General features: G+C 34.4%; 1 protein-coding gene across 1 annotated transcript in view; it reads left to right on the top strand.

Annotated features, from left to right (window-relative positions):
* LOC111509801 (calcium-activated chloride channel regulator 1) overlaps positions 1-16800 on the top strand; it is a 66269-nt gene extending 49469 nt beyond the window's left edge. The window contains 5 exon segments of the mRNA XM_074184625.1: positions 2837-2993; positions 3148-3763; positions 3766-4296; positions 9270-9696; positions 15068-16800. Of these exon segments, the coding sequence (XP_074040726.1) occupies positions 2837-2993; positions 3148-3763; positions 3766-4296; positions 9270-9696; positions 15068-16470 (3134 nt within the window). The 3' untranslated portion in view covers positions 16471-16800.
* Positions 16801-17333: the final 533 nt, after the last annotated feature.

Here is a 17333-nt window from a genome sequence, read left to right as displayed (position 1 = left end):
TTTTCACAAAAAATTACTGAACTATTGGGGTAAACAGCGTGCAAACGTTTTATTGTCATCATCAGGGAAACCACAAAAATGAAGATGTGTTATTTACATAGTGCTTAAGTTTTGATAAAACTAACATTGTTACAGTCGATAATTAAAATGAATGTTACGATTGTTGAAATTTTTGCGAACGCAATATATAAACTATTCACATCAATGGGAGTATACAATCCTCCACTTCAATCGAGTATTTACAGCTTTGAATCTGGTTTCCTACATTTTCTTAAATTCGTAAAACGAACCGGTAGTTGCCGTGAATTTTCTTCAGTTTGGAATGAACAAATTTTCAGTTTCCAATTAAACTTTGTTGTATATTTATGATTATTATTCAAGTCTTTTCAAATACAATTATCGATGTAGGTTTTTCTTCATGGTTTGGTGACTAAATTTTTTCCCACTATTTTGATCAATTTGTATCTCGACGTATCGTGAGTATTGTTCAGAATTTTATCATAAATAAGAAAATCCAAGCTCATACGTTCACTATTTAATCTCATTTGATATCGAATAAAATTATATTCATCTAGTTTGAAATTATCAGGTGTAAATAAGCAAATATTGAATTCTCTAATGAACTAAATCAAGGGAAAATTCCATTAATAGACGTTTTTCTACTTCCTCCATTTTAAACTAATCATTACGTGTTTGACAGCAGCTAGGTACTAGCTCATTTAGAATATTATATATATATATATATATATATATATATATATATATATATATATATATATATATATATATATATGATGAGCTGTTTTCTCGGGTTTCGCTCCGTGTTCTGTGTATTTTCTCCCCATAAGGATTATTTTCACAACGTTTCGGCAAAGTCTCATTTGCCATCTTCTGGTGATGTCTGGTTTCAACTAGTTGAAAAAACCAGACATCACCAGAAGATGGCAAATGAGACTTTGCCGAAACGTTTGCCATCTTCTGGTGATGTCTGGTTTTTTCAACTAGTTGAAAAAACCAGACATCACCAGAAGATGGCAAATGAGACTTTGCCGAAACGTTGTGAAAATAATCCTTATGGGGAGAAAATAGAAAATACACAGAACACGGAGCGAAACCTGAGAAAACAGCTCATCATACTTTATCCGTGAGAATCTTCGAGTTAACATATATATATATATATATATATATATATATATATATATATATATATATATATATATATATATATATATATATATATATATATATATATATATATATATATATATATATATATATATATATATATATATCTATCGAATATAGCTCTTTTGGTTCTGAAGATATACAGGAACAACAAAAAATCCCAAATTATTTTTTGCCTATATCTTCTTTATTCGCACACATTTTGAAAATCTGTCCACATGCTAGTGGCACTTAATGTGGGCTCTCAGAATATATCCATGAATATTTTATACAGGGTGTCATCTGACTTGGGCCACCCCCATCTTTGAATTTTTAAATACGGACCTGTATTTTTGTTGTAGTTTTTAGATCGTAGACGTTTACTTCATACTGAAAAATTAAATTAAATTTTATATTTCGGAATTTTTCGGTAATATTCGATTATAATTGTGTGAATTATTCCCTTTTAAATTAAGGCCCTGGAAATTGGTTGACTGAGTTGAATAAAAACACAATAGCACCTTTCACGTCTCCCTATGCACTGTAGAGTTTTTCGAGAGTTTTTATCAAGTACTTTCCTGGTTTTTCACATTTTGTCTTCAATCGAGGACCGCCTGCCCGGTACTGACGATGCCCAGTAGGCTGAAACAGCTATCTACCGGTGGCTCCTAAATTGAAATCAATATGGGAATGATCAGAAGGTACTTATCTATTCATATTTTGATTTTTATGGAATTTTTTCCGGCAGCTTGACTGCATTAACCTTTCTCGATTTATATATATATATATATATATATATATATATATATATATATATATATATATATATGCTTGTCCCATCATCAGTACCGGGCATGGCTCCCTTCCGGGTTAAGTGCCCTGAGTTGAAATCTTCTCAGTGAATCTGAAAATGAGATGAATTTGAATCTGGTTGAGAAATGTTTATACTTACCGAAGCCGCCTGATAGCGACTCTCGGGGGTGGTCTCTGGTTCTGCTTCGTAGGCCTCCTGTGTTTGTTTCTCTCTCGGAATCTGGGGTCATCCCTATTCAATGCATTGTGTAGATCGCTTACCGCTGGATATAACAAATATAATTCCAGCTAGTCATGAAATCTTTCTGCAGTTGATTCAGTGGGATGTCTGCATCACCTGCAGACAAATCCAGGAAACAACTCCACAAGCATACTCCGGGGTGGTTGTCGGAATAACGACTTTGTAGGTACGTGTGGCAGATACCCAACGGAAAAACAACTCTCTGCACGGCATTAACTGGGTTAGTTGTTGGTTTTTCGTTGAGTATATGCCACACGTACCTACAAAGTTGTAGGTCTGCATGAGAGGAAAGGGGCAACCCTGAGCATGTGATTTCTTGGAAATTCAACTGAAGTGTTTCATATCATTTTTATGTTTTTCTGTATTTGTTTGGGAGAGATAGTCAGGTCAGGTGTAATCTCCGGAAATATTCATCTATTTTTTTCTATAATTTGTTGAGATGAGTTATTCAAATATTGAAATTAATATTTTTTCATTAAAGGTGAAATCTACAGTAATGGCTCAAAATGGATTGAGTTATGAATATCTGTTAAAGACAAATATTACATAATGACAGAAGGATTTCATTATTAGGCTAAGACTAATGTCATGATATGTAAATATTGTTTCAATTTTCAGCCCGATTCCTCATCAAAAACTTTGCAATGTATCGATATGGTGTTTTTGAAGAACAAGGTCATTATGATGATCCCATATATCCCATGTGTTATTACGACGACCAGAGTAACCAAGCCAAAGCCAATGGATGCTCAGATTTACCAATCAATGGAAGCGGGTGAGTTTACAAAGGGATTTATAAGGATCTCTTCAGTCAGAAAGTAAAAATTGCACCTCATTCTCTTTGCATCACTTCTTGTTTAACTGAATTTTCGATTTTAATCTTGTAGTGTTTTTCTAGTTGGTGAGTTATGAATCTTTTTTTTTTGCAGAGTATGTTCGTTGACGTCACATTCAATATTCAACCGGACAAGTATGGTAGATGAAAAGGCCAGATCGTCGATAATGTTTGCTGCAGAAGCTCCTTCGATTTCTATGTTCTGCGACGAAGGAAATCACAATCGTTTGGCTCCTACGAAACATAACTTTTTTTGTGAACGTCGAAGCGTCCTCGATGTAATAATGAGTCACAAAGATTTTCTCAGTTCTTCGCAATTCGTATCGAAAGGAAATCATATAACTGATACTACGCCAAGGATTGTATATAAGAAACAAAATGTTACCCGCTACGTATTTGTGATCGAGAACTCTAAAAACATGATGCAAAGAGAGTCTTGGAGTTATCTCAGATTGGCGATGAGGCAGTGGGCCAGATATGTTTTACCTGACAATTCGGAAATTGGCATGGTTTTGTTCGATTCCGTACAATCAACTCGTGCACTGAATATAGTATCAGCCAAAATTGACTACGATCGGTTTGGAAATAGTAACCGGGATAAATTTTATTCTGCCATTCCTTATACACCCAGTGAGAGCCTGCAATCTGGATGTCTTCATTGTTCTTTGAATGAAGCTGCAAATATGCTAAAGGAACGCACGAAATCTAATGGCCGGCAAATAACGTTATTGTTGCAATTGCAGCAGGGATGGCTCTGGATGACCACTTAAAAGACCTTATAAAAGATTTGAAGGAATTCAAGATTAAAGTAGCGACAATCAATTATCCGAGCATAGTTCTGGAAAACACGTTAGGCTTATTAGCAAAGGAGACAGGTGGAGCTGACTATGCAGTTTTTGAAGAGAAGCTCAACGTTGATACAACTTCACTAACAACTTACTTCGAACTCCACAATATTTTATATGATATTGTAGTAAAATTCAGTTCTGTCAGCCCTGATGGTCTTCCAATTGAAATTCATCGTAGGGAAATTACTGATGATGGCAGACTTTCTGTCACAGGTAGCTTTATGCTGGATTCTAATATGGGGGAACCTGCTCAGTTCACATTATTCACACATAACACAGTGACTCCATTGATCAAAGGGTTGAAATTGATCAGTCCAAGCCATCAGATTTTTACCGACAGGAATGACAAATTCATTGACTTCAAAATGATCACTTTGAACACAAATATTTCTGAGGTGAGACTTATTACATTTTCCATTGAAATTCTCATAGACTGTTGCTTAACGATCTCATTAATAAGTGTACCTACATGTAATTTGGACTCTGAAAAGACTATAATTTGGAAGTAGCACTTGCATTTCATTTCCAAATATAAGGGTGGTTAGAAGAGGTAAAAAAAAAATAAAAATTTAATTGCACACTATTGCTATCTCGGTAATGGTAGAAGATACGATGTTAAATTAGACAAAAAAAATACTTTTTAGAACGCAGTGGATCTATGTAACTGGAGTTTTTTCCCAACACCAAATCGTTATTTTTAACACCTCGACACGTGTTTCGATCACCAAGTGATCATCTTCAAGAGGAAGATAAAAATGGAAACTTCGCGAAACTGAAGCTATTTATGCTATACTATTTATTTATACTACATCATACAGATAAACCATACAGGTATAAGGCCAATGGATCTATGTTCAGACATCCAGACTATCATAAGCCATTCGCGAAATAATCGGAAAACATTGAAGTCGTTTCTTCTCTGGTATCTTTTCTTTACAAAATATGAAAAAAGTGCATGAATGTTTCCGACCAAACTTGCTGAAGGTTACCATACGCACTAATTTCATTTTTCACACGTTTCGATTACTTCGTGCCACCTTTATTAATTTCATTTCAAATTCTCAACGTTTCATTCGAAAAAATATCATCATATGAGTTAATTGTATCTGAAATTCAATATCTAGGTACTTGAGTACTTGATTTGTTATTTAAAAAAAATGGAACTTTAGGCGTGTGATAAATATTCAAAATTCAATTATGCTTGGAAAAAGGTCGAAAATTCACTATCCAATTTCGTGAAAGTCGTAAGCCGTTTATTAGATCGGTTATCGGTTATCATCACATGAATTGAGTTACTCATTACGTTAATTTTTGTTCGGTCCTTTGTACCAGAAATGTCAGAAATCAATACCTACTAAAGACACACTATCATCATTAATTTTCTGAACGAAGAAACAGAACACGAAAAAATAATTGATATTTCATTCAAGTTTCATTCAATGCAAGATGAAAGAGCAGCATCAGAATTTGCTGGAAAAATTATGGGGGGGGGGCTAAGTAAACGAAACATCGTATGAAAAATGAAATTATTGCACATCGTAGACTTCTTCATGAATTTCATATAATTTTTAGGAAAGAAAGGTTTTGACGTTCTACTTCTTCGTATTTATATAAAAAAACTGTGGGAATCTTCCAAAGAAGGGAAGGAAGCAATCAATTAACAAAGTTAACACTATAGAAACACTATAGAAAGACGCTTGGATCATACAAAAAATTAATTTTCAGATACAAAGTGTGAGAAAATGTCCTCTCGAGACAACTACTTCCATATAAACACGAAAGGAAAAAATCTTTCGAAACAACGAATTTTATATGAACATTGAATTATAGAAAAAAAGCTTTTTCCTATTCAGTTTGCAAGCCAAACATTCGTTTTGGAATTGAATCAGATATCATTCACAAGATTGCTACACAATATACTAAATTAATGAGGTAAAATTTCACTTACATTAATTTTTAAAAAAGATAAATTTCACTTTTCTTCTCCATCTTCATACAATATAAAGTTAAAACTTTTGTTTTCCAAAATATCTTTCATATTTTGTACACTCAATACACCTTAGGACAACAGTCAAAATCAACGATTCCATTTTTTTTTCCATAATTCATGACAGTTTATGATAGTCTCGATTTCTCAACATGATTCCATTGCATTCTGAAAAGTACACTTTTTGTGTACTTTGTCTAATTTAACTAACATCGTATCTTCCACCATTACCGAAATAGCAATAATGTGCAACTGAATTTTCGCCACCCCGTATATAAAAGAAGCATTCTGTAAACTAAAACTCTACTAGATATCAAAATCAATCTGTTGTCGAGGTGCCCCGGATTAAACTATTACTATATCACTGAAATACATGCTGTCTCAGACGATTAATTTGTATTGCAATAACTAGGAGTAACACTCCGAAATCACTGTGTAAGTGATCACTCTAGTGAGCTCAGCGATTTTCTTTGTGAGAAACGTTTCAAAAATGTTTCTCAGATATGATTCAATGTCAGTCGTGTTATTCACCAGGAAAGTAGATGTTTTCTGTCGAAAATTCATTATATCATTCGATATGTCCGATTTTTTGAACACGCCCCCATTTATTTATTATCGAATCTTATCCAAAATGATGAAGCACACTTTGAAAAATTCGTTTATTGCCCCAAATATTGAATTGAAACTAAGATCTCAAGTATCCGGAAGGGCTATACATCACTGTCAGTGATGAATAGCTTGTTTCAAAAGTTTTATAGGTTTTCATGAGTCTACTTCAAAGTAAAGTGTAAGATATCAGTGAATCTTATTCAATTCAATCAAAATAAGCGCAATTTGAATCAATGCACTTTTGCCAATGTAACACAAGTCGATAGATTCCGTCAGCATAAGAAGTATGTGCTTGGGATTCGATGAAGTCGATGAAGGTCGTTTTTGCCTGGTCCTGATTCACGAAGGTTCGTCAGGTGAGAAAGTTATCAAAGTGCGGGCAATAGTACTCTGCTGTGATGATTTGGCTGGTTACAGAAAGTTATAGTAATTCACAACAGCCGCTGACCACCATACAGTAACAAAGTTTGGGAAGTGCCTGGGCGGCTCATCGGTGCTCAACCACTGTTCTGATTGTCTCCTCTTGTAGTAGAGGATCCATTTCTATTCAAACGTGACGATCCGTTTCAAAATGAGATCGTTCTGGTTGCACAAATGCAAAGAAGAACAAATTTCTGTGAATCGTTCGAACTGTGGGCACCCACTTTTGAGGTTTTTGATCTTTCCAATACGTTTCAAACCATCAAAAACCGCATGGGAAGTGACGCCCAGTTTTTCCGCCATTCCACGCCCCATTTATGATGGGTCAGCCTACACCAGAGTCATCAGATCCTCGCACTAGATTACTATGGGTCGACCACTTTGGAACGAAATTTTGCACTCTTGAACAGTGCGTTCATTAACACTATCATTTTTTATTTGAAGGTGGTTGACAATGTTTCGTGGTGTATTTCATCAGTTCGGACTTCCATTGTCTAATATAATATAAATTGAGTTGACAACCCTGAAAAAAAATTAAAAAGATTAACCAAAAATAACAATTTTATTAAACAGAAAACTGAAATTACAAAGAAATAACATACAAGCAACAACAAAACAAATAAAAATTGAAATATTAATAAAAGCTGAAATTTGAAAAATCAAAAATATTGGAGCCTCTGGAGACACCCTACATTTTGCTTTATGAGAGAGAGAGGACATTGTTAGATCAAGATCTTCAGATGATGTGGTGCTGCAGGTTTTTCCGGGTTTTCCTGCAGCTGAAAAAGCAAATGCGCCACTGGAATCAATGAAGTCGCCCTGGAGCGCCAATTAATTTTTATTGTTGTATTTATTTTATTTTTATCGTTAGTGAAACATAATATACTTATTAACAAAAAATGAAGAAATTAAAATTAATAGATTTCAAACCAAGTTATTTCACGACGTTTCGACTGTTAGTATCCACAATCGTCTTCGGGTGATAACTAGACTTATTCCTCCAAGATCTGACTATTTATAGGTCATTCGAGTGCTTTCACCTATCCCCTCTTCCCTCTTTCCGCTTCATTAGTTTTAGCGGGAGATGACCGTTTGGCGGGGAGTTTTTGCTTGATTAGAGGTTCCTCCAGTGTTCCTCTTTATGGATGATTCCAGCTTGAGCCCACTTGATGTTATGTTGATGAGTCCAAACATGCTCTGCTATTCCGGATTTGCTGGTTTCTCATTGCTGTGTGTGTTTTTTATGCTCAGCAATGCGAACTTTCAATGGCCTCTTAGTTGTCTTCTAGCTAAGGCCTGTTCTACCATCGCTCTGGAGTAACCATCCCGTTGAAGGTCATTTTTGATGATGCCTAGTTCCTTTTCGAGACCTTCCTTTGTATTACAGAGCCCAAAAGCACGGCCTAGTAGAGTCTTGACGATTCCTCTCTTAGTCGATTGATGGTGGTTGGATTTCTGGTTCAGATACTGTCCTGTGTGAGTGGGTTTTCGATATACAGATGTTTCCCACTTAGTGTCGGTCCTCTTCACCAATACGTCTAAAAAAGGCAATTCGTTGTGGATTTCCTTCTCCATTGTGAATGTGATGGAAGGACTTACGTTGTTGATGTGCTTCAGGAAATCCTTGTTGATTTTCGGGCTGTTACGGCAGCGCTTTGGTTCAATTTCTAAAGAAACATTTGCCGAAATTCGCTCAACGATATCATATAATAATGAGCTGAAAATGGTTAAAAAATTAAAATTCAGAAAAAAACGAACATCATCACTGAATAGAGTACAAAATTCTCTATCGATCAGTATACACTACGACACAGTAGAATAAATATTCATTGGGATATGGTGCTACCAAAACGCATGAATTTAAAACGGACAAAACTTTTGAAACAGACTAATACTTTGTACCACTTTCGTGGCTACAGTTACGATATAGAGTCGCTCAAAACATGAATTGTGAATGAAGTTTTGCTCCGGAATACCAAATATGTTTTTCAGTAAGAGATAGAATTGAATATTTTGATCTAGAATGATTTGAATAGGTTACTTTACTTTTACAACATGATGGGATAGTGAAAACACTTTTTCCGAAAAATAGTCTTTTCAGAGTCGTAGTCTATGGGGTATGGGGAAGTGATTTACTGTTCTTGAAATATTTATTAGTAGATACTGCAATAATTTTAAACTGCGGTTTCAAATATTTCATGAATATTCAAATATTGGGTGTTTTAGTTTTCGAAACTACTAAAAAACAAAAAATATTTGAAACGCTTTGCAGTTATTTTGATATACTAAAAATTTTTGGCATATAATTATTTTATCAGTAAAAAAATATTCAACAATACTTTTTTTGCATAGGTGGGAACCTGGACGTATACTGTTGAACCCTATCAAGGTAATCCACAACCCCACTTCATACAGGTGATGGCAACTCCTCAAGGAGTTTTTGCGCCAGTTATCCGGGCCAACTTTCGAACTCACAGAAATTCTCCAGGAAGTCCTCTGATTTTACTAGTTGAAGTAAAGTATGGCGATTTACCCATTTTAGGATCAAAAGTTGAGGTTACAGTCACTAAAGTTGGCATGAATGGGTCCAAATCAGAAAAGTATAAAATAGAACTCCTAGATAGCGGGTCTGGTGACCCTGATATTACTAGAGGCGATGGTATTTACACACGATATTTTAGTACTTACGAGGGCGGACCTGGACTATACACATTTGAAGTTGTTGTTGATGACAATGGCAACACGGCGTATACATGGAGTAATAATTCGATAAAAAACGGTAAGCAGTTTTTTTATACATCAACATTTCATTGAATTCTCAACATTTCATTGAATTCTCAACATTTCATTGAATTCCTCAGTCACTTTGAAGGTCATCAAAATATTTGTTCGATTACATTCGAGTATTTAGACCAAAAATCGTTCAAAGTCAATTATAGTCCCTTCATTCAGTATCGTCTTCAAATAAATGTTCATGTATTACTGACGATTCACCGCGAACACTTTTTTCATATTTTTCGTAGATAAACTAGTTCTATGAAAATGGTAACACATGTTCTATATACAGATCGATATACAGGGCAGATCAATGTTTTTAATCTTTTCCAATTTTGGTATAATAAGATATTTTCAATTATATGTAATACTGATAAATATATTTTTATTTTTGGTCATCAGAAGTTGATCGAAAAAGTTTCATTGAATAATGATTACATGTTACAGTTTGTCAAGAATAGAAAAAAGTTTCGAAATATTAATTTGAGACCGCCTTAGCTGTGCGCAGAAGACAGTAGTGGAAACCCGCACAGCCCAGTCAGTCGAATTTGTTTGTTGTGAAGTGAGCATCGTGGGTTAACCGAGCAGAAATAAAGCGTAAAGGTTACAATTTGAGTATTGTAACTTAAACAGGATGGAGTTCAAATCAAACCTTAATCGTAAAGTGCTGACGAGTCAAAAGAGGGAAGTTATAGCCAATGTTATTTTTTTATGCAATGAGAAGCGGCAGAAAATAAACCTATAAAGGACTTTAAACAAGTTAAAAAAAGAGCTGCTATGGCAACTGGCGTGAGTTTAAGCAGTATACAAAAATATCAAAGCAAATGAAATCGATTGAGAATGGAGAAGACGCTGCTTTTTTGACACCAAATATAAAAAGAAAGAAAGCCGCAGCTAAAACTAACTCATATGGTTTTGATAAAAGGATTGCTTCGAATATTTATTAGTCGATAAAAAGGTTCCAACTCTTCGGCGCATACATTATAAATTTAAATCCGAAAATAACTATGCTGGTTCCTACGAAAGCATGAGAAAAGTTATGCATGACATGGGATTTCGTTGGAGGAAAACGAAAAATAAATGAAAATTATTAATGGAAAACCAGATATCGTTAACTTAAGAACAAATTTTTTGCGAAGTATGAAACAATTTCGAGAAGAAAAGCGACCCATAATTTTCATGGACGAAACCTATATTCATTCCTCGCATACCCACATAAAAACCTGGTATGAGAACACCAGTGAAGGTTAACATTAACTAGTATCAAAAGGGCAAAGACTAATAATAATGAATACGGGCTGTGAAAATGGTTTTGTGAAAAATGCTTATTTGAAATTTAGATCAAATACGAAGTCAGGTGATTAGCATAACGAGATGAACTTCACGAATTATATAAAATGGCTACCAGAGATGCTTATTCCTAATTTACCACCAAAGAGTGTCTTTGTGATAGACAATGATCCCTATTACAATGTGCAGGTAAATACGTCTCCTATATATGTAATAGGAAGATCGAAATGAGGGAATGGTTAAGGCAACGAAATATACCTTTTACAGAAGATATGTTAAAATTGATTTGTATAGTCTAATTAAAATTCATAAACCCCGATATAAAATGTATAAAATTGATGAAATTATGAGCGCCTACGGACATACCGTTCTAAGGCTTCCTCCATACAACCCTGACTTAAATCCTATAGAGTTATTGTGAGCGTCTTTGAAGCAATATGTTGCACAAAGAAATGTAGATTTTCAGCTTAAAAACCGTGGAAAGATTATGCGATGAATTTTTTAGAACGTTTTTTGAAACTGAGTGGAAAAAACGATGTGAGCATGCTCAAAATTTTGAACAGTTTTTCATGGAAAAGGAACCAATATTAGATTTCATAGTAGACGACATGATAATCAACTTGCAAGAAGATAGTTACACTGAACCAGATAACATCAGCTCAGACCTCAGCAAAGATTCATCCTCCGAAGATTAAGATAAAATATTTTTCTATCAAAATTTTGCGTTTTTTGCCTTTTTTGCCTTCTATAATTTTTTGCTTTGTATGGTTTTAATTGTAATTGTTACGTTTTTAGAAATTTTTTGCTGTATTTTACGTTTAATTTAAGTATAAAAAATGTACATATTTGGAAATAAAATGAAAGCAACCTTGTAGTTCAAAGCAAGTTTTATTTATTCATTTCAAACATTTCTCCGATTGATGACATAACCATTATTCACAATTTTCTAACTCAAAAGAATAATTCCATAATTAAACAAGTTATCTTTATAGCCCTCATTTCCTTTCTTGACCAAAATTATTTTGTTAGTACGGACTTCCATTGTCTAATATAATATAAATTGATTTGAAATCCCTGAAAAAAAATTGAAACGATTAACCGAAAATAACAATTTTATCAAACAAAAAACTGAAATTACAAAGAGAACATACAAGCCAACAACCAGAAAAATAAAAAATTGAAATATTAATGAAAGCTGAAAATAATAAATATTAACAAAAAAATTAAAAATAAAAATTAAACGATTCCAAACGGATTTACGTCACTTTTTTAATTTTTTTTGTTAATGATATTTTTTTTTAATTTCAGCTTTTATTGATATTTCAATTTTTAATTTTTTTAGTTGTTGGCTTGTATGTTATTCCTTTGTAATTTCAGTTTTTTTTGTTCAATATAATTGTTATTTTCGGTTAATCTTTTCAATTTTTTTTTCAGGGATTTCAAATCAATTTACAGGGTGATTCAAAAGTACTTTGACAAACTTCAGGAGGTGATTCCTCACAATATTCTAATATGAATTGTCCAAATAAATAAATGTCCGGAAACGCTTCGTTTCCAAGATACAGGATGTTGAAGTTTTATTTTTATTTTCGTTTTTGTCAAATAACTTTTGAAATACTGAACTTAATTAAACGAAACTTGGTAATAGGGGGTTTTTGAGGTGTCGAATTCGAACCTGGGTTCTTATTGCTCTTACTCGTAGGGGGCGCCACCTACACGTCTTTTTCTTTTTTAAAGATTCATAACTTTTTTGGGCGTACTTCTAGCACATTTTTTAGTCAAAAAAATCGATTCCTCTATCATCTACGTAAATAAGCTACCCTTGTTACTAGTCGCTGTAAGCAACCGTTTTCTAAATATTTGGACTTGAAAACTTCAAGTCGATTATTTGATAATCGATGCATGTTTAAGTTATTACGAATAATTTTCTTTCTTCACAAGAATGCTTTGGAAATGAATTTGACGTTTTACTCGTTTAAAGAGGTCATTACTGTTGGGTACGTTCCTTTATGACATCCTTAAGCGAAATAGTTATTTTTGTATCAAGGGTGCATAATCAGTATTTGTTTTAATAAAATTTGCAAGAAATGTCAACATTTTATTTTAGGAAATTTTGAATCTGTAGAATAAACTAAAATAAACGAAACTAAATTGTATTCAAATAAATTGTTGGGAGTGTCCACCTTCAGCGAAGATACAGGCAGTCAGTCGTCTAGTCATTGAATCTCGTACCCGCTCAAAAATTATTGGTGTGTTTCTTATTGTTTCACAGGCGTCTACTATTCGGTTTCTTAGATCTTCCTCGTTCACTACTGGAGTCTTATAAACTAGTGACTTCAAATGTCCCCAAAAATAAAAATCTATCGGGTTTAGATCTGGGTACCTTGGTGCCCACGCCTGGTTAGGTTCTTCTACACCCCTACCGATCCATCGATTTGGATAGACTGTGTTAAGGAATTCCCTGGCTACAACGCTAAAATGGGCCGGAGCCCCATCATGCATAAACCACATGCGGATACGAATTTCTAATGGTACATTCTGAAGTAGTCCCGGCAATTCATTTTCTAAAAAGTGTCTGTAAGTTGCGCCATTCAGTCGGAGCGGAAGAAAGAAAGGGTCTATCAAGTAATCATCAATTATTGCCGCCCATACATTTACAGAAAATTGATACTGATAATGCCTTTAACTAACTGCGTGCGGATTTTCGAGAGCCCAAACATGGTTGTTATGAAAGTTTGTGATAGCATTTCGGGAGAAGTTTGCCTCGTCCGTGAAGATTACATATCTCAAATATTGAGGATTTCCAGCCAACTTCTCAAAAACCATTGACACATAGTAATGCGTTGGGGAAAGTCTCGTGGCAAAAGAGCTTGTACCCTTTGAATATGGTATGGATAAAACTGTTGATCGTGGATAATTCTCCAAACTGTGGACTGAGTAGAATTGACAGCTTTAGCAATTACTCTTGTGCTTGTTTCTGGATTCTCCTCGAGAGCGTTCAAAACAGCTTCTTCCAATTCTGGGGTTCGGACTGCTCATGGTCTTCCAATAATATCAGCTGCCTTCTTAAAGCTACCTGTTTCTGCCAAACGACGGTGGAGACTAGCAAATGTTGGAGCTGACCCAACAGTAATGACCTCTTCAAACGAGTAAAACGTCAAATTCATTTCCAAAGCATTCTTGTGAAAAAAGCGAAATATTCGTAATAACTTCAACATGCATCGATTATCAAATAATTGACTTGAAGTTTTCAAGTCCAAATATTTAGAAAACGGTTGCTTACAGCGACTAGTAACAAGGGTAGCTTATTTACGTAGATATGATAGAGGAATCGATTTTTTTACTGAAAAATGTGCTAGATGTACGCCCAAAAAAGTTATGAATCTTTAAAAAAGAAAAAGATGTGTAGGTGGCGCCCCCTACGAGTAAGAGCAATAAGAACATCAGGTTCGAATTCGACACCTCAAAAACCTCCTATTACCAAGTTTCGTTTAATCAAGTTCAGTATTTCAAAAGTTATTTGAAAAAAACAAAAATAAAAATAAAACTTCAACATCCTGTATCTTGGAAACGAAGCGTTTCCGGACATTTATTCATTTGGACAATTCATATTAGAATATTGTGAGGAATCACCTCCTGAAGTTTGTCAAAGTACTTTTGAATCACCCTGTATATTATATTAGACAATGGATGTCCGAACTGATGGAATACACCACGAAACATTGTCAACCACCTTCAAATAAAATTATTCTGAATTCAATAATGAGATGGACTAATAGTGGGGACTTTGTACGTTGGTTTCACAGTTTATTCAGGAGACTGTACATCTACACTAAGCAGAGACAACTTTAATCGCAAATATGTGCATCTTTGTTTTTCCGAATGCTTTCTAGCTTTTCGATACGCGCAGGCCGCAAAAATTTCACCATTTTTCCTATTCTTGACAAACTGTACCCATATTTTTATATCTAGTTTTCTGTATGAAAAATATCTGAATTTGAAGATTTTTCTACAAAAATAAAATTTTGCAAATCTTATCACATTACCTATAAATAATTTAAAATAATTTTTCAATTTCATTTCAGGAAATGATGAGTGCTGTGGTAGTTCCATAATGTCCAGTAATGTGCAACCAGTTTCGCCTTTTCAACGAGTTCTACCGAAGATTTCACTCAAGATAACGTCGGACGATCTTTTCTTGTCCAAGTCATCTTCAGTCGGCCGCATCGGAAATTTAAAGACTGAGATTATTCCAGACGATCTAAAAGTACGATTGTCTTGGACATCCCCAGATATGGCTGGAGAGATGGTTTCAAAGTATGAGATTCGATATGCTGATTCCGTTTTAGACATCCTAGACAAATTCGAAACTAATTCAGAGTTATGGGATGATGGGCAACCACTTCCTCTGGCACCTGGATCTGAAACAACATTCACCTTAGACTTCAATAAAAAAAGTGATCTTCTTGATAGGCCGCTCTATTTTGCCATAAAAGCATATTCAAAAGTTACGACAAATTTGTCGTCACCTATATCAAATTGGGTGAGAATTTTTATGCCGGCCCCTTCTTTACCCTCTACCACATCGACAACATATCCCTCTATCGAACAAGCAGTTTGGCCAAATAATGCGCTAGGAAAAGATTCTATTAGCACGAGTATGGTAAAAAGTATGCCAGTAGGTTTGGAACTCATACTACCTGTCGTTATTGGTTTGATACTCTTATTGATATTATCGATTTTGTATTGCTATTTCTGTATTATCAAGAGGAGAGGAAGAAATGGTGACAAAAAAACTGCCAAAGAAACTACTCTCAGGAAAGATAATTTAAGCTCGACAATCACAATAGTACCAAGTTCTCCTCCGAATGTTTCACAAAATTTAAGTTCAAGTTATGTTGGTGTTGATTCAGATTCTCATCAAATATGTCTTCCTGCGAATAACTACGGATACGAGGAAGACTCTAAAAAACGTTATTCACTCGTGAATCAACAAGAGCACCAACTTATTGAAGAATTGAAGCAACAGCAACAATTGTATCAGCAACGAGATGATTATGGAGGAGTTAGTGTTATTTCTGTTAATACAGTCAACAGAAATCAACCAATTCTGAGCCCGTTCAATTCTTGGAGTGCATCACAACTTTTACATGAGCATGAGAGAAGGCGCAGTCCACTGGATTTGATGGATCAGGATCAACAAGAAATGTCAAATGGAGACCTAATTTCAAATCACGATCATTTGAGTTCAAATGGACATCAAGTTCAAGAGCATTATCCACCACCTGTTCCACCCCTGCCAATATTCAATGATAACAGGTACCCAGTTAACTACGATGTATATGGTCTTCAACAAACTGGCTTCCCACAAGATCATTCCATCTATCAAAGTATGAATAGAAGGGAACAATTCAATTCCAATATACAGGGCTCTATGAGCTCAGTCAATTCTGGAGAGAAAAAAATAAGGAACGTGACAATGGTATAACATTGTGTTTCGATAATACGAACTATAAGTGTGAATGAATATGAGACTTACACTACTTCATGAAAGTAGAATGTTTTTGTATATTTTGTGTATATTTTTTTCACTAGTCAAGTAAAATATTGCAGAAAAATGAGCCATTACTTAATAATTAGTATACAATTATTTTTTGAACATTGTTTTTGTATAAATATTTTAATTGAGACTGATTTCACTACTTGATTGTACTATTCCTTTGATTTAATTGACTTAGGGTCTTACCAATAGAATTGTAAATATTTCCCGACTGGCAATCACCAGTACATCACGCCCATAAATGGATTAATAATGCAACTGTGTATTATTTTGTTTCAACACAATCTGTTACACTGACTTCTATAACGCAAAGGAAATATTTTCTATTCCCGTTAAACAATTGTCACTGAAATTACTCGCTTCTAATTGATTATGAGCACATTTTTCGTAGTATTCAGTTGATTGAACACTTGAAATATATAATTCATAATTGGGACCCTTATCACTGTTTAGAATTATCAGGGAACCCTTTGACGTTACCGTAGTATTGGAAGATCTAGTGTCAGGTATCGACCTTAATAGTTTTGAATATTGTATCCCAGTTCTAGGTTTGTTTTCAAAATCAGAATGGTCATTTCTACATATTTATTGGGAAAAGTTTTGGCTTTCTACTTTCCCAACTTTTGTACCGTTCTCACTTGTTTCTTGATGTAGAGCAAGAAAGCGAAATAACTTAGTTCTTGACTTATGGAGGCGAGGGCGCAGGTCAGTTCTCGATATTTTATAGAAATTCAATTAAAACTGCTGAAAAGCGTATATCCATTCCCAATTGGAACGGCGATAAAAATAAG

Source organism: Leptinotarsa decemlineata, unplaced genomic scaffold, assembly GCF_025532065.1.
Source record: "Leptinotarsa decemlineata unplaced genomic scaffold, Ldec_3_MD MMD2_tig00026358_RagTag_RagTag, whole genome shotgun sequence".
Classification (NCBI taxonomy): domain Eukaryota; kingdom Metazoa; phylum Arthropoda; class Insecta; order Coleoptera; family Chrysomelidae; genus Leptinotarsa; species Leptinotarsa decemlineata.
Note: the sequence above shows the minus strand (reverse complement) of the source record. Positions and strands in the feature narration are given on the sequence as shown.